The 19,538-nt window shown below is 54.0% G+C and overlaps 1 protein-coding gene across 4 annotated transcripts in view; it reads right to left on the bottom strand.

Moving 5' to 3' along the window:
* Positions 1–19,238, bottom strand: part of Map3k21 (mitogen-activated protein kinase kinase kinase 21) — a 39,275-nt gene extending 20,037 nt beyond the window's left edge. For all 4 annotated transcript variants that reach the window (XM_047521722.1, XM_047521723.1, XM_047521724.1 and 1 more), the window contains exons 1-4: positions 18,114–19,238; positions 5,169–5,349; positions 1,610–1,758; positions 178–353 (exon numbers count right to left, since the gene is read on the bottom strand). In XM_047521722.1, the coding sequence (XP_047377678.1) occupies positions 178–353; positions 1,610–1,758; positions 5,169–5,349; positions 18,114–18,930 (1,323 nt within the window). In that variant the 5' untranslated portion in view covers positions 18,931–19,238. The remainder of the gene's footprint in view (positions 1–177; positions 354–1,609; positions 1,759–5,168; positions 5,350–18,113) is intronic.
* Between the last annotated feature and the right edge of the window lie 300 nt (positions 19,239–19,538).

Genomic DNA, 19,538 nt, shown 5'->3' with positions numbered 1-19,538 from the left:
TATACATTCTGAGGACATTTTTGCTTTTCTTTTATTTTTAACCTGAAGGAAAGCAAGAATCTATAAATACTGATAACTGGAAGAGTGCAGAATAATGCTACTGGTGATTTTTGGCTCTTATTTTCCATAATTTTTATAAATGTAAGTCTATTATTCAATTAAGAGAATCTTTCTCACCTTCTCCTTGGTTCTCAGCTCATCAAACATGTGCTGAATTTCCAGTTTCCAGTCATCTTGCATGGAATGAAAAGAATCCTGGGGCATTTCGGTCAGCACAGCCTCTTCCAGGGCAGTCAACTGCTGGAGGATCAGGGCGAAGGACGGGCGGACGTGAGGGTCTCGCTCCCAGCACGCTAAGGGAAACGGGGACCACGTAATTCCCTCGGGCCCACTTCAGGGAGGCTCCACAGCAGCAGGCTTTAAGACGTGTTTTACACTGACCTGTCTTTCAGCTTGACATCTGTCACTGAACCAGAGACCCGTGTTTTCAACGTCTGCCCTGAAGGCTTAAGGACCCAGTGACAAGACTGTCAACACTGTATCGACCCAGGTCCCTGCCAGGGAGGCTGCTGTGGCACCAGGATTAGCATAGCAGCTGGACCTGGGCATCCCGTGCCTTTCTTTCTTCAGAGGCCTCAGCTGCCAGGGCCACAGGCCTTACTGATGTACAAGAGCACGTATATGAAACTGGGCCCAAGGACAGTCTCCAGAGCATAATACTCAACAGCAGCTCTAAGAAATAATCTAACAATGATGCTGAGCTGCCACTCACTGAGCTATCGAGTTTTGAGAGGTAAGGATCGAACGGACAAGGTCATGCTAAACCCACACCAGCTAAGCTTGTGAACATTTCTGATCATTGGGGAGACTTGACTGGCAGATCTGGAGCCAGCTCGGGCCCACTGCAGTCCTGGGGAGCACAGGGAAGCTTTTGCTCCACGTGGAAGAGCTCTGCGCAGAAACCAGGCTGTTAAAAACGCCTGGCGTTCAGCTACTTGGTTTGCCAGAGCGTCACCTGACAGTTCCTGTCCAGGATGAGGCTTCGCACTCTAAGCAACTGGGAACTGGAAGTAGACGCTTCTTTTATGGTTACCTGTGGGAAGCCATCCTTATTTAGCAGAATCAGACTAGGTTGAGCCCTGTGACACAGAGGCCTGGCTTCTAGGAACTTTTGGGAAGCACGTGGCACTGCGTGGGAGTGGTTCCCTGTCTCCTTCTGGAATTTTCCCCCTAAGAGGATGGCTCCCCTGACTCCACCCTATCCTGTCCATCACAGAAGAAGCTCCTCCCAGTCTTGGCCCCCTTCATCTGTGTGTCTATAAATAAAAGAGAGTCGGGCGAGTCGTTGTTGTAAGAGGCCAGAGCTGGTGTGGCCAGACCCATCGTGCCTCCTCTCATTTAAAACGAGTGTTGGCTCTTGTGCGTTCATTGAGTAGATAAGTCTTTGGGGTAATAGATAGAAAACCCGCCAACATCCTCCTCTGGCAGTGAACCCCTTTCTCCTCCACACGGGGCGTGGCAGAGAGGCCCCCCGGCGGTTACCAGTGTGGACGTCCTCACGAGCACCCTTCCTGGCCCCCGAGACAGACAGCAGTGGCTGCACACATACCTTTCATGAGCTTGGCAAACAGCTCGGGACAGGTGGACGGGATGGGCAGAGTGAGCTTGTTGACGGCCACGCCATAGGCCACGGCAAGCCCGTCGATGCCACGGTAGGGCAGCTCGCCTGTGAGCAGCTCCCACAGCAGCACGCCGTAGCTGGAAAGCAAGTGTGCAGGGCTCAGATGGCCCAGGGGTCCTCTTCTCACGACGATTCGACACGCATCCTGCTGTTGTGCAGCCCCCGCCAGGGCCATCACCCAGCCGGCCCGGTGGCTGCTGCCTGGGGGGTGGGCTTTCCACCGGACAGCTCGAACGCCTGCAAACCACACGGCGCCCCTCTGCTAGTGCTGCCTGCACTCTGGGCCGGGAAGCGAACACGTGCAGGAAAGGACGAAGGGAACGGCCTCCGGGAGGACCTCTGGCCCTCCACTGCCCGGGCAGCTGCGTCAGCACTGAGGCCCGGTGCGCACAGGCAGGAAGCCGGGATTGGAGGCAGGGCCTCGGGTGAGCCGCTCACTAGCCCGATGGGCACTCACAGCTCGGAGAGCCCGTCTCCAGCTGGCTCAGCTCTGGACAACAGCGGAACCTGCTCCAGCCCTCAAAGCTGCTCTCCGTAAAGGAAAGAGAAACAGGTGAGTACACAGCGCAGCACCTGCAGTCACAAAATGCCATGCCTGCTGCCTTTACACTCAGTCCAAGACCTGTCACAGATTGTCCCATCGGATTCTTGTCAACTATTTCTATCTCAATTCACTGGTAGTGACATTCGTGATTTCAAGAATAAGAAATCTTAACTCCTATGTCAGTCAAGAAAATCACCTCGGAGCAGAGGACCAAAAATTCTCAGAACGACTCAAAGTCGTCAACGTACAAAAAAAAAAAAAAAAAATCGTTAGCAAATGACACGACCAAAGCATAAAACAACGCGATTTTGCTTCTCAGAGTCTCAGAGAAGGAAGGATCCTACAGGAAAGGTCACACTGAGAGACCAGAGCTCGCCCCACAGAAGCCAGGGCCGGGAGGATGCGGCTGTCCCCATGGCTGCTTCTGAGGAGGAAGGCCTGCGTCCTGTGCTCTCCCTGGGCAGGAGAGACCACGCAGCCCTCCCGAGAGCCCCGGGGCATGGTGACAGGCTGTCGGTGCCATAAGTCGCAGGACTGCTCCTGGGACCAGAGCCAGGTTCTCACGGGCCCGCCACCCTGAGCCAAACCCTGCGGAATTTAACTTTTTGGCATCTGGCTCCTTAAACTGTAAAGCCGGGTGGCAGGAGCTGCTGTGGACGGCAGGTGGTGCTGGGAGTGACCCCGCAGTGGAACTGTGACAAGGCTGGAGGGGAAGAGGTCAGCTGGACACCCGGCCAGGCCTGTCACTGCACAGGCAAGACCTGTTCTCTCAAGGAATCTACTTTTCACGGGAACATCAGGAAAGGAGATGCGGCAGCCAGAGTAGGCGGTTCCAGGAGAGCCTCCCCGGCCTCACCCACGTCCACCCGACTCCCAGGAGCGCCGCGCGGGGCATCCTGGAGAGGGGCAGGGTGTGGCTCTGCACGCAGGCAGCCAGGGGGTCCCGGTCCTCTGCTTTCTTATCTCATGGCTTTCCCTGCCTGTGGCCCACTTTGCTTTCGGCACCCTGTGTCAGAACTACCCACTGGGCGATGCTCATGTGACAAGCACATGTGACAAGGGGCAGGTCGTGGAGACCTCCATTCCAGCTGCCTCAGAAGTCCGAGCCTGCTTCCTGCTTCTGCCTGAACAGACAGGGCAGCTGGGAGCATGGCGGGCACAGGCCACCTGGGGACCACGTGCCCTGCAACAGACCACACAAGATGGACTGGTTTCCGCCTCCAGACCTGTCGTCTGGTCTGGAACGTAAATCTGATTTACAATGTCCTTTAATGGTTTTCAGAGTCTTGAAATATAATTTCTTAAATGGATGTCCGATTTCACTTACGTACCATGCTATTTTCATATGGCTAGAAAATCACCGTGATCACATCAATGGAAACACTATTTCCCTATAAAAGCATGCTCAGCCTCTATCAGGGGACAGTCTCATTCATTAAGCAGGGAAGTTTAAGCCTTTCCATTTTTTTAAGCTGGCCCTAAGGCACTACAGGATCCCTGACCAACTGATAAGTTCCTTACAAGTTCTAAGTAAAACAACCAAATCTTATTTGAAACATAAGTATAAAGCAATTTCATGGAACTTTTACTGACGGGTCTCTGCCACTAACTTTGTGAATCTGAGTAACTTCTAGAGCATCTTAAGATTAAAGGAAAAGAAATTTTTGCTGATCATAAATCTGCAAGTCAGACACATCTGGGCTTAAACAGAGGCCTGTCACTTACTGGAAATGGGCACTAGCAAGTGACATTTCCTCTCCCGACTCTAGTTTAATGTTTCAAAAAAAAATGGAATTTTAACCACAATGAAACACACTTCACACCTCGGACAATCAGGGTCGGAAAACCAGGTAACAACCCATGTTGGCATGAGAACCTGTGGATGCTGCTGGTAGAGTTCAAAAGGGAAGAGCCCTTGGAATGCAGTGGTAACAGCTTCTCACCAATTAAACATGAAACAGCACTCCTGGGGACACACCCGAGAACCAAACCCAGGTCCTCAGAGAAACCTGCACCTGGGTGTTTGCAGCAGCATTATCCACAGTAACCAGAAGTGGGCGCCATCCAAACACCACCAGGTGAGGGGGTGAGCAAAATGGGGCCCGTCTGCAGAAAGGAATATCACTTGGCCCTGAAGAGAACAAAGTTCATGATGTAATGGAGGACGCTAGCACAAAGGGACACATACCGGAAGCTCCCATTTGGATGAAGTGTCCAGAACAGGTGTATCCAAAGACAGGGCATGCAGACTGTTGCCTGGGGCCCAGAGGGAAGGGACCCTGGGACTGCAGGGTGGTGGGTGAGGGCTTCTTCTACACTGACTGCTGAAGGGCTCTGTGAACACACCAGTGCCACTGCACTGGGCAGTTCAACGGTGAACCACGTGACTTGTGAATGACACATCAACAAAGCTGCTCAAAGACAACAGAGAAGATCTGGAATTTTAAAACGTGCAGCCCAGGGTTGGATGAGCATGCAGTCAAGGCTGGCTGGCCCTGGGGACGCTGCAGCCACTGAGGGGCCTGGCTTCTCCCTGCCATCCTCTACGGGGGCGCAGCTGAGTGACAGCAGCACCTGGCATCCCAGCCGGGTCCACGCTCCTTCCTCACCCCAGGGTCCTGTTTGTACCGGATCATCTAGGCAACGGAGGCACCTCCTCAATTTCTTTCTCCAGCTCTCTCCATGCTAGCGTTGTTGGTGATCACAAGGAATCAAGTTTGCTTGAGGTGGGGATTGACTTTCACTCCCTGGCAGGCCTCACAAAACCCTGGCATTGCTGTTAACTCCAATTGGGAGTTCTGATCCAGCTCCAGACCTTCAGGAAGGTTCTCCTGTGGCTCTTGGCTAGAAATCCAAAACCTCCTGCAGGAGCACCTGGCTACCCACCTTCAGGCTCACCCAGCCTCGCGGGACTCAGTGGATGGAAGCACAGCCTCCGCTCACCTCCAGATGTCACTGCCCTTGGAGAACAGCGAGGACCTGATGACCTCGGGGGCCATCCAGGCGTAGGTGCCGGCCGCGCTCATCCTGGTGGTCCGGTGCCACTCCCTGGCCAGCCCGAAGTCCGTGATCTTTAGCGTCTTGTTGTGGACGTCGTTGTGCTTGATCTCCTCCAGCAGCAAGACTGAAGAAAAGCCAGAAGGACACCTCATCTCTAGCTCTTTGGTCGTGATTTCTCAGTGACACTGAAAACAATCTCGCTGGAGTTTCGGGCGTAGGTGAGAATGAATCTGTTTTTCATCATTTTTCCTAACTTAGGGTAGGGAGGTCTATTATAGCCCTTACTGGGTCATTTGTGCCTGAAGTCATACATTTTTAATAAAATCTATGGGCACAACCCAACTTAGTTCTTGAGAAAGGAAATGGTTTCTGAAGGGTATGGGAAACAGGCCCTCTCAATCTCCACGGGCAAGAAACGTTCACTGAGACCTTGATCTGTAACCATTTGCCTGACAAGAAGAAAATACACTGTTTTCTTCCAAGAAACCCCTGTGGCCCAAGCAGACATTCCCATCAACAGATATGTCACACAACTGATTACAATCAAACTTCACTGTCTCCTGATTTTACATAATGCCATAAATTCTTTGACTCCTGAACATAATTTAAAAGTTATAACTAATTACTTTAGTGAAGCTCAAAATTCTGCAAAAAGCAACAACAGCAGAGGAGCAGCCAAGTGCTGCTGTCCCCTGCCCCGCCTGCTGTGGTGAAGCAGGGAACTTGCGCCAGGTCTGCCCAGACCCCCGGCTCTGCAGCTAGGCAGGCGCGTTCTGTCCCACAGCCCTGCCCACCACCCTTCCGTCCTCTCCGCCCGGCTGGCTCTCCTCTGCCTGGACCCCTGCACAGGCGTCCGGGGTCTACACAAGGCTCCGATGCAGCCGATGAGCCACGCCCCCTCCTCTGCGTCAACCCTCCACCACTGGCAGGGTCTGCTCTCCGGGCATGGGGGCATGGTTTACCTTTTAAAATCCCAGGAGCAAACCACCAGCACAGGTGACATGGATGGACCTCGCACCCACTCTGTGTAACCCCACAGGACATTCAGGGAGAGGGGCCACAGGTGCACAGAGGTTCGGGAGAAGGTCTGACAGCAAAGAGGCACCCGGAAACTAGTGGGGCAAAGAGAATTCTGCACCTTGATGGTGGTGGTCACGGGTTCTCTTCACGTGCCCAAACTCAACCAACTATACACACTCAGGGGCCAGGTCACTGTGGGAATCAGATTCCAATAATCCTGCACTAAAAAAAAAAAAAAAAAGAAAAAAAAGCCCTTTGGGATGCCCAGCAGCCCAGGCCAGTGTCCACACTCCTAACTGAGCAGCCACGATCCTCCACAGTTCACGCCACACCTCGTCCTCCAGAGTCGGGCTGGCTCTACACCCCACCGAGGGTCACCTTGGTGAGACCCTCCAGACCCAAGGGAGTGAAAGGGGCCCCCCGCCCGGCACTGCGGGAGATCTGCCCAGCACTCAGGAGGCATGGTGCACTGTGACATCTGCGTCCACCTCTGACTCCTGCTCTGGGCAGCTGGCTTGGGGATCAGCAAGAAGAGGCGGTGGATGGAGAACAGATGGGCCTTCCGCTCTTGCACCTGCTCTGCAGAGTCCGGTTCAGAGAAAGTGCTTAATGTCCACAGAAGAAACTCACCACAGAAGAGGACAAGCCCGTCCTGCCTCTTGCCATCCTGCCCCCTGGAAACACCACACCAGGAAGAGTCACCAACAAATGCTGAGTGTCCCCGCATGCTCTCCTGCCACGCATGATCTCATTCACAAAAGCCCCGGGAGACAGTCCTCAGGGATCAGAGGTCAGCACGAGGACACAGAGTGACCGGGCAAATCCTCTCCAACAGCAAACGAACTCCGCCGAACAGGGCGTGCAGGGAGGGGACTTTCACTCAGGTGCTACCTCCAAATGCGGGGGGGAGCTCATCTCTTCATTAAAAGATGTTTCCACCAGAATCGCGCCACCAACCATGTGCCCAGCTTAGAAGGAAAATGAGAAAACAAGCGTGCGAGGTTTGGAGCAAACGACCCAACAAATGATGCAGACGGGACCCTCTTCGTGTCTGATCACAAACAGGCCATTTTCTGGAGCGTCAGTGTCTGCTGAGTCCCCTCTCTCTGCTGGGGAGGCCGCGGGTCTTTAACTATATAACCCACCACACTGTCGCCAGGCAGACACTGTCGTCCCATGTTATAGATGAGGAAGGGGCACAGAGCGGTTGAGTGCACTGTCCGCGGTCACACAGGTGGGGAGCGGTGAGGCCCAGTCTGACCCCAGAGCCGGCTGCCCTCGCCGGTCCACAGGGCCCGGCTGACAGCTTCCATCGACATGGTGGAGAGCCTGCTCTCTGCCCGGAATCTCCCCGGTGTCCACTCCTCTGTTTTGATTTCCTGCCACTGATTCCTGAAGGCAGGCAGAGCAGGGCCAAGCACGGCGGGCCCGTCAGGACTGACAGGCACACACGCCAGCAGCCTGGGTCGTGTCGAGCAGAGGACAGCGCATGCGTGCAGGGCCTAGCGCAGAGCCAAGGACTCGGCGGGCACGCCAAGGACCTCACGTGGAGCCTGGGCTTCTAAGCGCTCGGTGGCAAGTCTTCAAAGTCCCGCTCATGGACTCCAGGAAATCCTGCCAGGCTTCTGCCAGGCCAGAACCACTGTGCCACCGATTTGCATTTCACCTGCACTGTGCTGCCAAACATCCACGGTTCCAGTCATAAAAATCAGTGCAGTGCAGGCGGCCAGTGCTGGGTCTAAAGGCGGAGGGATACACGCAGGGATTACTAGATGCAGAGTCAATACTGACCATGGATATTGTTGTGTCCTAAGGTTTCTTGTCTCCTGTGAGCTTGTAACTGTGAGAGGCAGACCGCAAAGATCCCCAGGGGTCCCAGTTACACCCAAGACAGACCGGAAGAGTCGGATGGGGAGCTGTAAGCCCAGGGTCATACAGGAGGCAGCAAGGCCAAAGTTCTACCAGGTCCTACTGGGACTCTCAAGGCTGCCCGCCACTGGGAGGTCTGCAGGAGAGGAGAGCAGCAAAACCCGCTGGGCACCCCCCAAATCCTGAACCGTCTCACTTCCCATGGCTCTCTGCCCTTCCAGCACACTGTCTCGTGGGTAATCTTTTTAACTAAGACGCCGCTGCTGAGTTACAAAGAGGCCCCTGAACCCCAGGAACTGTGTTTTATGGCCATCCCCAAACCCCAAGCCACCCAACAGTGTCCTGCGCATCACGTGTGCTGGGCTCTCTGGTCAACGAGTCACCAGTTCCCACAGTAAGCACGTCACCTCCCACCCACGGACCCTCTGCTGTGTGGAGTGGCTCCCACACACCCAGGGCCTCATCACTAGCCTGCAAGGAGGACACCGTGCCAGCCCTCTCCTGAGCTGCCCACGAAGCCAGCAGTGGTCCTGGCGCCAGGCACCCCCAAGCCTCATCTCGTGTGCTGTTTCAGCTGCTTCTCGTGACCCCCTTCTGGATAATGCATCCCTCTTAAAGATTCATGGCAGCCAGTGTGACTCATCAATTGGGATTTGGACCCTGATTCCATGAACACTGAAGAACATGGAGCGGGTTGCAATTGCTTTTTAAACACACATTCTGGACAGGATTTTCCAACAGGCTGAACAATCCGTGCCGGGTTCCTTGCAAGTTCCCAACCCTTACTCCTTAACAGACACCCAGTGAAAAAGAGATTCTGAGCCCTGAGCCTCTGAACTCCATGTCCTTACCCCATAGAAACAAATCTGCTGACTTACACCCCACCCTGACAAGGATGCTAATTCCCCCATGAACGATAACTGTTCCTCCCACCACTGACCCCAGAGACCCAAGCCTTGCTGCCTTCAAATGCGTCTGCAGACGCCGGCTCCCCATGCTGGTCGACACCCAGGGAGGACGGGCTGGCCAACTCCAGCCTCTGAACAATTCCTGATTCTCAGACCCACCCCCCCAGGGTGGGCAGCCGGGAGATGGAAAAGGCCTTCGAAGAGGAAGCTCTACACTAAATGGGGACGAAAGCAACCCTAAAGTCAGCTCCTTCCTAAGCAGACATGTGAAGTCAAATGAGGTCCGCAGAGGGCCACGGACAAATCGGCAGGCAGCCCCATTCCCCAGGTCCAAAGTTCCCAGGGGCCTGAGACTCCACCCTGAGCTGGCAGAAAGCAAGGTCCGATGGGCCTCCCTCCCGAGGCCCAGCTCCAGGGCTCCAAGAAAGGCCCATTGTCTGGGACTGTTTCAGAGGCCTTGGGCAGAATTCCTGAAATTCCTTATCTTTTGGGCAAAGTGACTGAAACCACAAATAGCTGTCTCACCATGGGCAACACGGTGGGCGCTCAGCCAGGTTTCAGGTAAGGACACAGGTGGGGCCACCTTCTGCTTCCTGTCACCAGCAGGAAGGGCCAAGGCACACGGGCGGCCACCTGGGCTCAGAACAGCAAACCAGGCAGCCCGACTGGTCAGCGTTTGTCCGCAGACATGGCCAACGCTCCTTGGCAACCTCCCACTGCCTCCCCTTTCCTGCTTCTTCCGTGACCATGACCCCTGGCTGGCTCCACTCGGATCACCTGGTCAGACAGCCCCCCTCAACCACAGTGGGAGCCCAGATTGTTCAGCCCCTTGGACATTTCTGTCCAGAATTATAGCACAGAATGTATGTTTTTAAAAGCAATTACATGAAGCTCCTCCATGTTCTTTAACGTTCACGGGATCAGGGTTCAATTCCATCTGATGAGTCAACGGATTTCCATGAATCTTTAAGAGGGGTGCAATATCCAGAAAGAGGTATGGGAAGCAGCTGAAGTAGCCACCAACTGAGAGAGCACACTGAAGGTCACACGTCCACGCTGAACCACGTGGGATGTGTAAGGGCAAAGGGCAGCCTGTGGGCTCCCCCACGGTGGGCACCATCCTGGAGGCCCCTGCTGCAAGGCCTTTAGGAAGGGCACCGGCTCTGCTCCCCTCTCCAACTCTCCCAGGGCTCCTGCCTCCAGCGCCCTCATCCCAGGAGTCTGCAGGAAGGCAGTCCTCAGACCGGAGGCCTTTCCTCTCCACATCCCTCCCCAGATAACCTCAGGTCCACGCCCTTTCTCACAGCGTTGGGCCCCAGGTTCACATGGCCTCCCGGGTCCCCTTTACCCCTTTACCTCGTCTCCAGCTGCTGCCAGGGGACCGCAGCCACGCTAGGCCCTTGGGGCTGGGCACACCCGATGGAGGCAGCCCCCCCAGCCCTGCAGTCCTGCTCTGCTTGCTCCCCTCTGGTCCTGTCCCCATTGTGCCATTTCTTTCCCTCTGGCAAGGATGCTCTTCCCAACCTGGCCACGCCCTCGATGCTCCAGACGGTGCTGCAAAGTTGCCTTTGCTGGCGTCCCTCCTGACACCACGCCGCCTGGCCCAGGACTGTCTGCTCGCACCATCCGCCCCATCCGCTTTGCCGCCAGAGCTCTTACTCTGAGCGCTTGCCTCTGCCTGGCACAGTGTGGAGCTTACTATTTTATTCTGCTTAATGTCTGGCCCACTGGAGTGCTAGCTGCCCTGGGCGGAGGGTCGCTCTGCTCTGCTCACTACTGACCACCAAAGCCAAGCGTGTTCCTGGCACATGGTGCTTCCTCAGCGACTGTCCTATGAGTGCGTGAATGAGCTTATAGATACCACACACTTGTAAGAGAATACAGATGTGTTCCACTAGAACACAGCTTCACACCTTCTACACCCAAACAAAGCCCCTCTCCTGCGACAAGGCCGCTCATGCATACAATGCTCAGTTTTCATGAGAAAATGTTTTAGGATCCATTACATGTGAAATCAGCCCCTGCTTCCAGCATCTCGGTTCACTAACAGTCAGGATGCACAATACAGGAGGCTGCAACACCCTACACTCACACACTGACACTCCTGTGCAGTATTGGTAGGAAACCTGGAACAAAACATAAGCGTGTCAAGCCAAGTAAGCTGCTTAAATATGCAGAAGTTAACAATGAGTTGCGCAAACAAATGGCTACAGTAGTGAGTTACTCCCTTCTGCCTCCTCCCTGATCCCACTCATCCTGGGGGAAGCTCCACAGAACAGAGCTTAGGACCTGTCCTCAGGGCTGGGCTGGTTCAATCAGCCAAACTAAAAAAAACCCTTTCCCTCAACCAACATGAATAAACATGACTAAATGGCACTACGATTTGGAGAAAGAACAATCATAATGATTTCTTAGGTGATAACAGAGTTGGAGAAAATGTTTAGGTATCAATGAGTTCGTGCACAAATAAACTAGGAACTACTTTAGGCATTGAAAGTGTTTCTAAACAATATGTAAAAATGCATAGTCACAGTGAACATGTGGATTTTACCAAAGTGTTGACAACTTTGACATATATCAGGAGTTGGCAGAGTTCAACTCAGGGGCCAAAACCATGAGGCCTCTTTTGTAAATAAAGTTTTATTGGAAACCACCACATTCAATTGCTTACATGTTGTCATGGATGCTTTCGTCTACAATGGCAGGATTGAATAGTCTGCAGATACCACATGGTCTGCAAAGTCAGAAGTGCCTACTCTCAGGCCCTTCAGGGGAAGTCTGCCCAGCCAGAGGATTCCACTTGATCCTCCCCAGCTCGCACAGTCCTCTGGAAAAGTTAGGCCAGAGGATTGGAGCCAGAGTCCACACCTCACACAGCACAGTCACCTCATCTGTCCCCAACTCCAGAGGCACCAATGCTTGGAGATATTCCTTTCCCTGTAACATGCCAGAATAAGCCAGGCAGAGCCTCACCTGGCACCTCCTGGGACCAGTCAAAGTAACCATCAGACAGCCACCTTGACTGGAATCCGGCCTGCAGCCAGGGGAGGCCTCAGGCACCCCCAGGTCAACACCGCACACATCCAGTCCTTGGGGCTGTAGTTCCCGAACCTGGCCTGCATCTGAATCCTCTGGGAGCTTTTTAAAGCAATGCCCTGCTCCACCCTCAGCCAAAATGAGGGGCGGGACGAGAGGGGACCAAGGGAGGGGAGCTGAGCCATCTGAGGTGCGGTCTAAGCAGTGGTATGGAAACGGTCCCTCAGAATTCCTTCAGGTCCCTGTTAGTTCAGGATTTTCAAAACAAGGGGCTAGAAAAGAAAGACATTACCTCATTCCCAAGCAGCATCTACCAAGTCAGAATACGGGGGAGACTGGTCCCGCCCTCTAGGATGGGGAGACCGTGCTGCTGCGGACAGTGCTTGCTGTGCCGACTGAGCCAACAGGTGGCCAAGGACCCCAGGGCCCCCCAAGATGGTAAGACTGGCTACATGGCAACCCTGAAGGTCTGCCTGCCGGCCTCCGTGCAGTCAGCCACTCGCGAGAGCCTCTAATTGAAAAGTGATGGCACCTCCTTGCTGAATTTGTTCTGGAAAACTTGGGTTTTTTTCCCCATTGAAAATGGGATATCAACACACAATAGGTTCTAGTCCTGTTTTTGCATGATTAAATATTTTTAATTTATCATTTAAAATTATTTTAATAAATCCATTTATCAATGGGTCTATTACTGCTTTTACCGTATTTTTAACTTATCATTTTAAACATCCAATACAACAGATATGGATTGCTATCATCTGCATCAACAAAAGCTCCCAAGGGGTCTTATAAACAAATATTCAAAAACTGTTAATCTGGGTAAAAGGTCAAGTTCTGGGCACAGAGGCCCTAGACTGACCCTTAGCCCTGGACCTGACAGCTGACCCACAGCCACTGGCCCCTGGCTTCAGATTCTGCAGGGTGTCTGAGGCCCTCCTGAGAGGCCCCCAGGAGCAACGGCATGAAGTCCAGAGGCACCCAGCAGCTGGGGGCCCAGATCAAGGGTGCCTGCTGCTCCTGTCCCCACCATTACTGAGCCAGAAGTGCCCAAGGGGAAGCAGCATTTGGAGAAGATGAATTTGAAAAACTAAACTCCCACTGACTGAGGGTCCCTCGCAGAAAATTAAAATCATCAGAGCTCCCCCAGCACCTCTTGACCTGGACCCTCCTCTGGCCCAAGTCCTTTCTGGGGACACCTCCACCTCTGGAGGCCCTGGTTTGCACTGGGGGTGCTGGTGACATTCAGGGCCATTTGCACTTAAAACCATTAGCCCTCAGAAAACTGAATTAATATTTTCCAACTCTAAAGAGAATGAGAAATCAGAGCAAAAAAGTGGTCTAAACAAACTCACTCAACAAACTGTGATTTTAAGAACAAAGCTGGGCACAATGATCAGTAACATATCAAACCAATGTCTAAGGAAGGCCTTTTATGTTTTTATTGCTGCTACTCTGACAATCTCTGACCGCACAGTAATAAAGCACACGACCCCAGTTTTTTCTTTCCTTCTAGCTATTTGGTTTCACCAGCAGATAACATGCTACTTTCCTCCTCAAGGACCCTCATGGCTCCCTGGAGTCCACTACCTGGTGCACATACCAGGACGGTCATACAAGACCCGCGCCTCCTTCCCGGAAAGCCCCGTCTCCACCTTCCCTTCTAGCTACACCTAACTGCTCACCACCGTGACGCTTCAATGCTGCTATTTGCCCAACTGCCTTTGAAGAGTTAATAAACACTCAATAGACTTTCCCTACAGGACTCTACCAGTCTCCATGAGAGGAAGTCAATACACACTATGGGAAACCAAGACATCCCGTAACTTGCCCAAGGTCACCTGCTGCAAGTGATAACAGTAATTCACATCCAGGTCTGGCTCACCTGAAGCCAACACCCTGACACTCGCGAAGGTGAACACTTACACGCTAGTGTGAAGACGCAGGGCTTGCAGGCAACCCCAGACCCCAGACCCAGGGGGATGTCCCCTCCCCTCTCTTTACCATGCTTCGATTTATCTTATAACAGGACAAAAGTGACCACTACGTACAGTCTGCATAATCTGGAACTGAAGAGCCGCTCCCTACCCCCCATGTATAAAAGTTAAGAAGCGGCCAGTTCACATTTAATGCACAGCTGTGACCCTGGTGAGGAAGAGACTGTCTGCTGTAGCTTTTTGCTAATCCTGCTGCCAGAGCACATGTACATCTCAGGTGCCATTGAGAGGTCTGTGTTGCGCGGCCCGTGTACCCTGGGACAGGGAGCAGTGTGCCTTGGTGAGAGAGCCGAACACGGGGGGACAGCCATCTTGCCTGACAACAGCAAATTAAGACTGCCCCAAGTCACTCTCAGAAGGACTGAAATACCTTATTTATTATAAAAAAACAAAAACCAGGGATGAAAGGTGTTCAGTCACTGACATCAGAGCTACGGACACCTGGAGCTCAGCTTCCCTTGGATGCCACTTTCCTTGAAGAACGACAAAGGCAGAACACAGTGACCACTGCCACAAAAAGAAAAGAGCACCCAAAGGACGACACTCCCTCGCTCGGCGTGAACACCAAGCCCACTCCAATGCCACCTCTCGATTCCTAAGGTGCACTTTGATCCCTGGTCGCCACCCAACTCCCGAAATCCACTCCCACCGGCAGCCGCAGCAACGGTCTGTACTCAGCCTGGGAGTTTTCTGCCCAGCACTTGGTGGCCTCGGAAAAAAAGAAGCCATGGGGCTGAGGTGTGGCTGGGAGGTGGAGCAATGGCCTGGCGTGCCCAAGGCCCTGGGTCTGACCCCCGACACTGTGAAATATAAATAAACTAAACAAAGACCGAAGTTAGGTCACATCACTCCTTAGCACAGAAGGCTCCGAGGATCCGGGAAAGAGAAGGTTCAGGTGGCTGAGAGCCAGCGGCTCTGACCTCCAGCCTCAGTGGCCTCCCCGACTCCTCATGCCTGCTCCCTCTTCCTCCGCCTGCACCTGCACTAGACTCCTGGACTCCTCCAAGGCCCTTCCTCAGAGCGGCTTCCTGTGGCCACCCACCCCTGAGAGAGCTGCCTCTCCTCAACCCACCCAGGTCGCCCTGCACTGTCTCCAGCTGGGGCAGACAGGACTTCAGCAATACTCTCTACCTGCTGTGCCTCCTGGGAGCTACAAAGACCACCATGTTTAACAACCTGCAAACGTGGCTCAGCTTCCAATCTGCTGCCAGGGGCTGGGAAAGGGACAAAGCTGCTTATGTCACCCACACAGCAGCTCTCCCTTCACCCCGGCATTCCTCCCAAGACGTGATACAAGACCTAAGATCCATTAAGAGAAGATGAAGGAAATCGGTCAAGAATATTAAGTTCTTTTGACAAATCTAAGCATTTGTCTTACACAATGATTTCCACAGACTTCCATCGGCTCTGTTATGTGAGGAGACTGCAGAGTGAAAACCAAGCACAATATTGACTTTTAAAATCTTGTTTACACTGTCATTAACTCACTACCAACATTCGCAAATAATGAATAAATCAAACAAGCCGCCGGAGCGGAGTTTCAGCCATACTCTGGAAAGTGGAAGAAGTCCAGGCTTCACGCATCATGTGAGATTTCAATGGCTCAGTGAACAAATAAAGCCAGACAGGCAGAGTAAGGCCACGCCAGGCACTGTGACTTGCACATTTAAGGCCCTATTCAAAATTTCATTTTATATCAATCACAAACTACACTAATGGCCACACTGCAGCAAATACTTGGCTAGGCTAGTGACTGGTCCACTGATGTTTGGAAGCCAAGGTAACCTTGCCTGAAATCACAGAAAGTAAAATGTTGTGGGATGTCTGTCAACGTATTCTGAGGGTGAAAACTTCCCAAAACCGAGTAGCAGTATGTAATCACCTTCAAAGTGCAAAAGATCTGCTGTATACACAACCATGCTACCCTGCAAGTTTCAACAAAGTCATCTAACCAGTCATTCTTCCAGGACCACAGTATTTCTTGTTACAATGTAGCCCATTTGTATCACCTCGTCCCAGATGTGGGGCACCCACAAAAACTTAAGTCTGGCAACAAATGTACTATGTCTGGTAACTCTGAAATAGTTATTGTGTTCACAGAATTGAAAACCTGGGGCTGTATGGGTTAGGAGGATTAGGAATCCTTTAAAAGTTTGTATTTTATATTTTTAAAAAACCTTACTTTTTTTTGCAAAAATGGAACATGGGTTAACAGCCCTCCAGGCAAACATACTCAGTCTGTGAACAGGGTACAGACCTGAGTTACTGCAGCCAAAGCGGACCAGGCACAACCCCAAAGTGGTAGCTACAGGCCCTTGAGCTCTCCCGTCTAAGGACCAAATGCACCTAGAGCTCTTTGCTTGTGTGGGTGACTTGCTGTCCTGTGTCAGAGGACGTTAGAGGACGTTATCAGAACACCAGATGAAAACTTATCACAAAGTGCTGCAACTTCAGCTGTCCTGAAAGCCCTGGATCTGCAGGAGGCTCCCCGTGGACAGGCCTGCTGAGTGCACGGGGAGAGGGCTCCACAGTCATGGGGACAAGCCACTTGTTCCAAAGCAGCAGTTACTCATTTCTTACAAGGAAAGCATTCTTGAGGAAATAAGCACAAACTGGCAGTGAGGACTACCAAGTTTGAAGTACACTGGAAATGGCACCGTGTAGGTACAATAACGGTCTAAGACGAACAGCTGCAGGGTCCTTGACACCCGCAACCTGCCGAGTGCCAAGAATAGGCTGTGGCACAGGCCCTGCCCCATGCCAGTCTGATCGGCTGTGCTCCCATCATTGACATGGTTAAAACGGGATCTATGAGAGACTGGGGCACACAGGATCACAAAGCGGAACCTGACGGTATGCAGGGCTCACACACAGCGACAACACTCAGCATGAGAATTCATAGAAGGGAAACGCTGCGTCGGTCATTTTTAAGGAAATTTCAGTATTAAAGGATTTGGATCAGAAAAAAATCTATACAAACATACAATAGATCTATCACTTCTTCTGGTTACTCCTCTTTCTGTTCCTGGAGGACCCTGGCTCCATTTGAACCACCTCCTGTCCTAGCAGGTTTTACAAGGCTGAAGACTCGCAGCTGCAGCAGGCGGATGCCAGCTCTGGTTGCAGCCTTTCATCTTCAAGACATTCCATTTCATTGCAGGAATACGAAGTAGCCTTCAAGGGCCAAGAAGTAACTTCAGACAGCCACCCTATTAGCTCTTCTGTACAGCAGGGTTAACAGGATTTGTACTGGGGTCACACATCAGTTCTTTATTGAGATCAGGAAATACAACCTGTCTATAAACAAGGTAAATGGCACAGGCCAGGTTTTTAGGATTTCAAGTACCCATACAAGGACAATGCATGTGTGCTTAACCCACACGTGCATAACGGCTAAATCAGGGGCTTCCTGTCTGAGAAAAGAAGTCACCCCATCCAGAATGAAACCACATATTATACACACAGAACGTGTAAGTGAAAAAAAACATTTGGAAAGTCAAAGGACATGAAGCCATATTTAAAGGGGGGGATGAGGGGGCTGGGAGCATAGCAGAGGGCTTTGCATGCACAGGCTGTGAGTTCAATAGACACACACAGAACTGGGAAAATGGCAACCTCAATACCTCCTTTGTAAAGTGGCCAGTTAAAAGCCACCAGACGAGAGGAGCTGCCACGGGTGCCTTAATGTCCCTGGACACCTACCTCAGCTTGCAGTCCTACCCCAAAGAATGGTCAAGGTGCCCTACACAAACATACAAAGAACATATTGTTTCCTCTTACTGCCCCCGAGCGTTCCTACAGGTCCAGATACTGACAAAGGTTTGATCTACAAGCAAATCTGGCCTGCCTCTTTTTAAAAGGCGCCCAAGGGTAACAGGTCAAGGCAAGAGTCACCTGCTCCAAAGTAAGTAACCAAGGCCTGCTTGTCCCCAGCTCTGAAAGGCTTAGGACTGAAGGCAAGATGTGTCTGGCCTCCCGCGATGGCTGCCGCCTCTTTGCACCTGGCAGCAGTAATGGGAGCCCTGAGTCCCAGCCGGCGTGCGCCCCGCTAGCCCACTTACTGTTGCTGGACTTGAGGTCCCGATGCAGGATGGGCACGATGGCCTCCTCGTGCAGGTAGAGCATGCCGCGCGCGATCTGCACAGCCCAGTTGACCAACACGTGCGGGGGAATGCGGCGCGCGCGACGCGGAGCCCGCGTGCGCGGGTCGGGCGCGGCGGCGGCACAGGCCAGCGCGCGGTTGAGCGCTCCTCCGCGCGCGAACTCCAGCACCAGGCAGAGGTGCGGCTGCCGCAGGCACACGCCGCGCAGCTCGAGGATGTTGGGGTGCCGCAGCATGGCGAAGAGCCGCGCCTCGCGCCGCACGCTCTCGGCCGCCGCAGCCGCGTCCTGCTCCGGGTCGCGGCGCGCCGCCTTCACCGCCACCTCCTGGCCCTGCCAGGTGGCGTGGTACACCTGCCCGAAGCCGCCGGCGCCAATGAGCTCCTTGAGTTCCAGCCGCTCGAAGTCGACCTGCACGGGCGAGCCGGGTCTCCGCGGCGGCGGCGCGGAGAGCGGCGGGGGACTGGCGACCTGGTCGCACGGCGCCACGTAGTTGGCGGGGAAGATGCCCAGGCGCCGCTGCACCTGGCCGGCCCACCAGCCCTCGTCGCCCGACACGGCGGCGTCCTGCGACAGCACCTCCACCAGCTGGCCGCGCCGCAGGTTCAGCTCGTCCTCGCCGCGCGCCTCGTAGTCGTAGAGTGCGGCCCACAGCCCGGTGCCCGCCAGGCTCGCGCCGCCCAACGAGGCGGACGACGAGGACTCGGGGCTGGCGGGGACGACCCAGGCCGGGGATCCCGGCGTCTGGGTCGCACCCTGGGCGCCCGAAAGGGCCATACGCGGCCGCGAGGGCGTGGGGACTGCGCGGCGAGGTGGGCTTAGCTCAGTGTCCAGGGCGGCCGGGGGTGCGCATCGCCTGCTGGCGTGGCGGTCTGCGCCCAGGGTGGGCGTACGCAGAGCAGAGCCCGGCTCCGGAAACGCGGAGGTCACGCCCACTACCTGAAGGTCCTTCCTAGCCCCAGTTTATGCTTGGCCGCCTCTGCTCCTGCAGCAGTCCCCATGGACGCGGGCACAGTCACCCCGCGGTGCCCCTGGGCCTGCGGACGGCCTGCCGCGCGCTCCTCACCCTGTGCCGCCCAGCCTCCTCGCCGCCCAGCCTGCCAGCCCCACAGGCCCTCTCCAGGTCTATTCCCAGGGCGGTGACCGTCCCCGCCCCTGGATCGCTCCGCCCCTCTAAACCGCCCTCCGGAGCTCGCTTCTCCACCTGGGCCGGCCCCTACTCTCCCACACGCCCTGCTCTCCGGAACCCGCCGGGTCGCTGGGGTTGCCCCTCCCCTCCAAGTTCCCTGGATCCATTCTTCCCTGCCATTAGCCCTGCCATTAGCCCCACCCTGGACCCGTCCGGACGACCCGACCCGCCCTTCCTCTCCAGTTCCATCCCCACC

Source organism: Sciurus carolinensis, chromosome 12 (genome assembly GCF_902686445.1).
Source record: "Sciurus carolinensis chromosome 12, mSciCar1.2, whole genome shotgun sequence".
Taxonomy (NCBI): domain Eukaryota; kingdom Metazoa; phylum Chordata; class Mammalia; order Rodentia; family Sciuridae; genus Sciurus; species Sciurus carolinensis.
The sequence above is the reverse complement of the archived record's forward strand: the minus strand, read 5'-3'. Positions and strand labels throughout refer to the sequence as shown.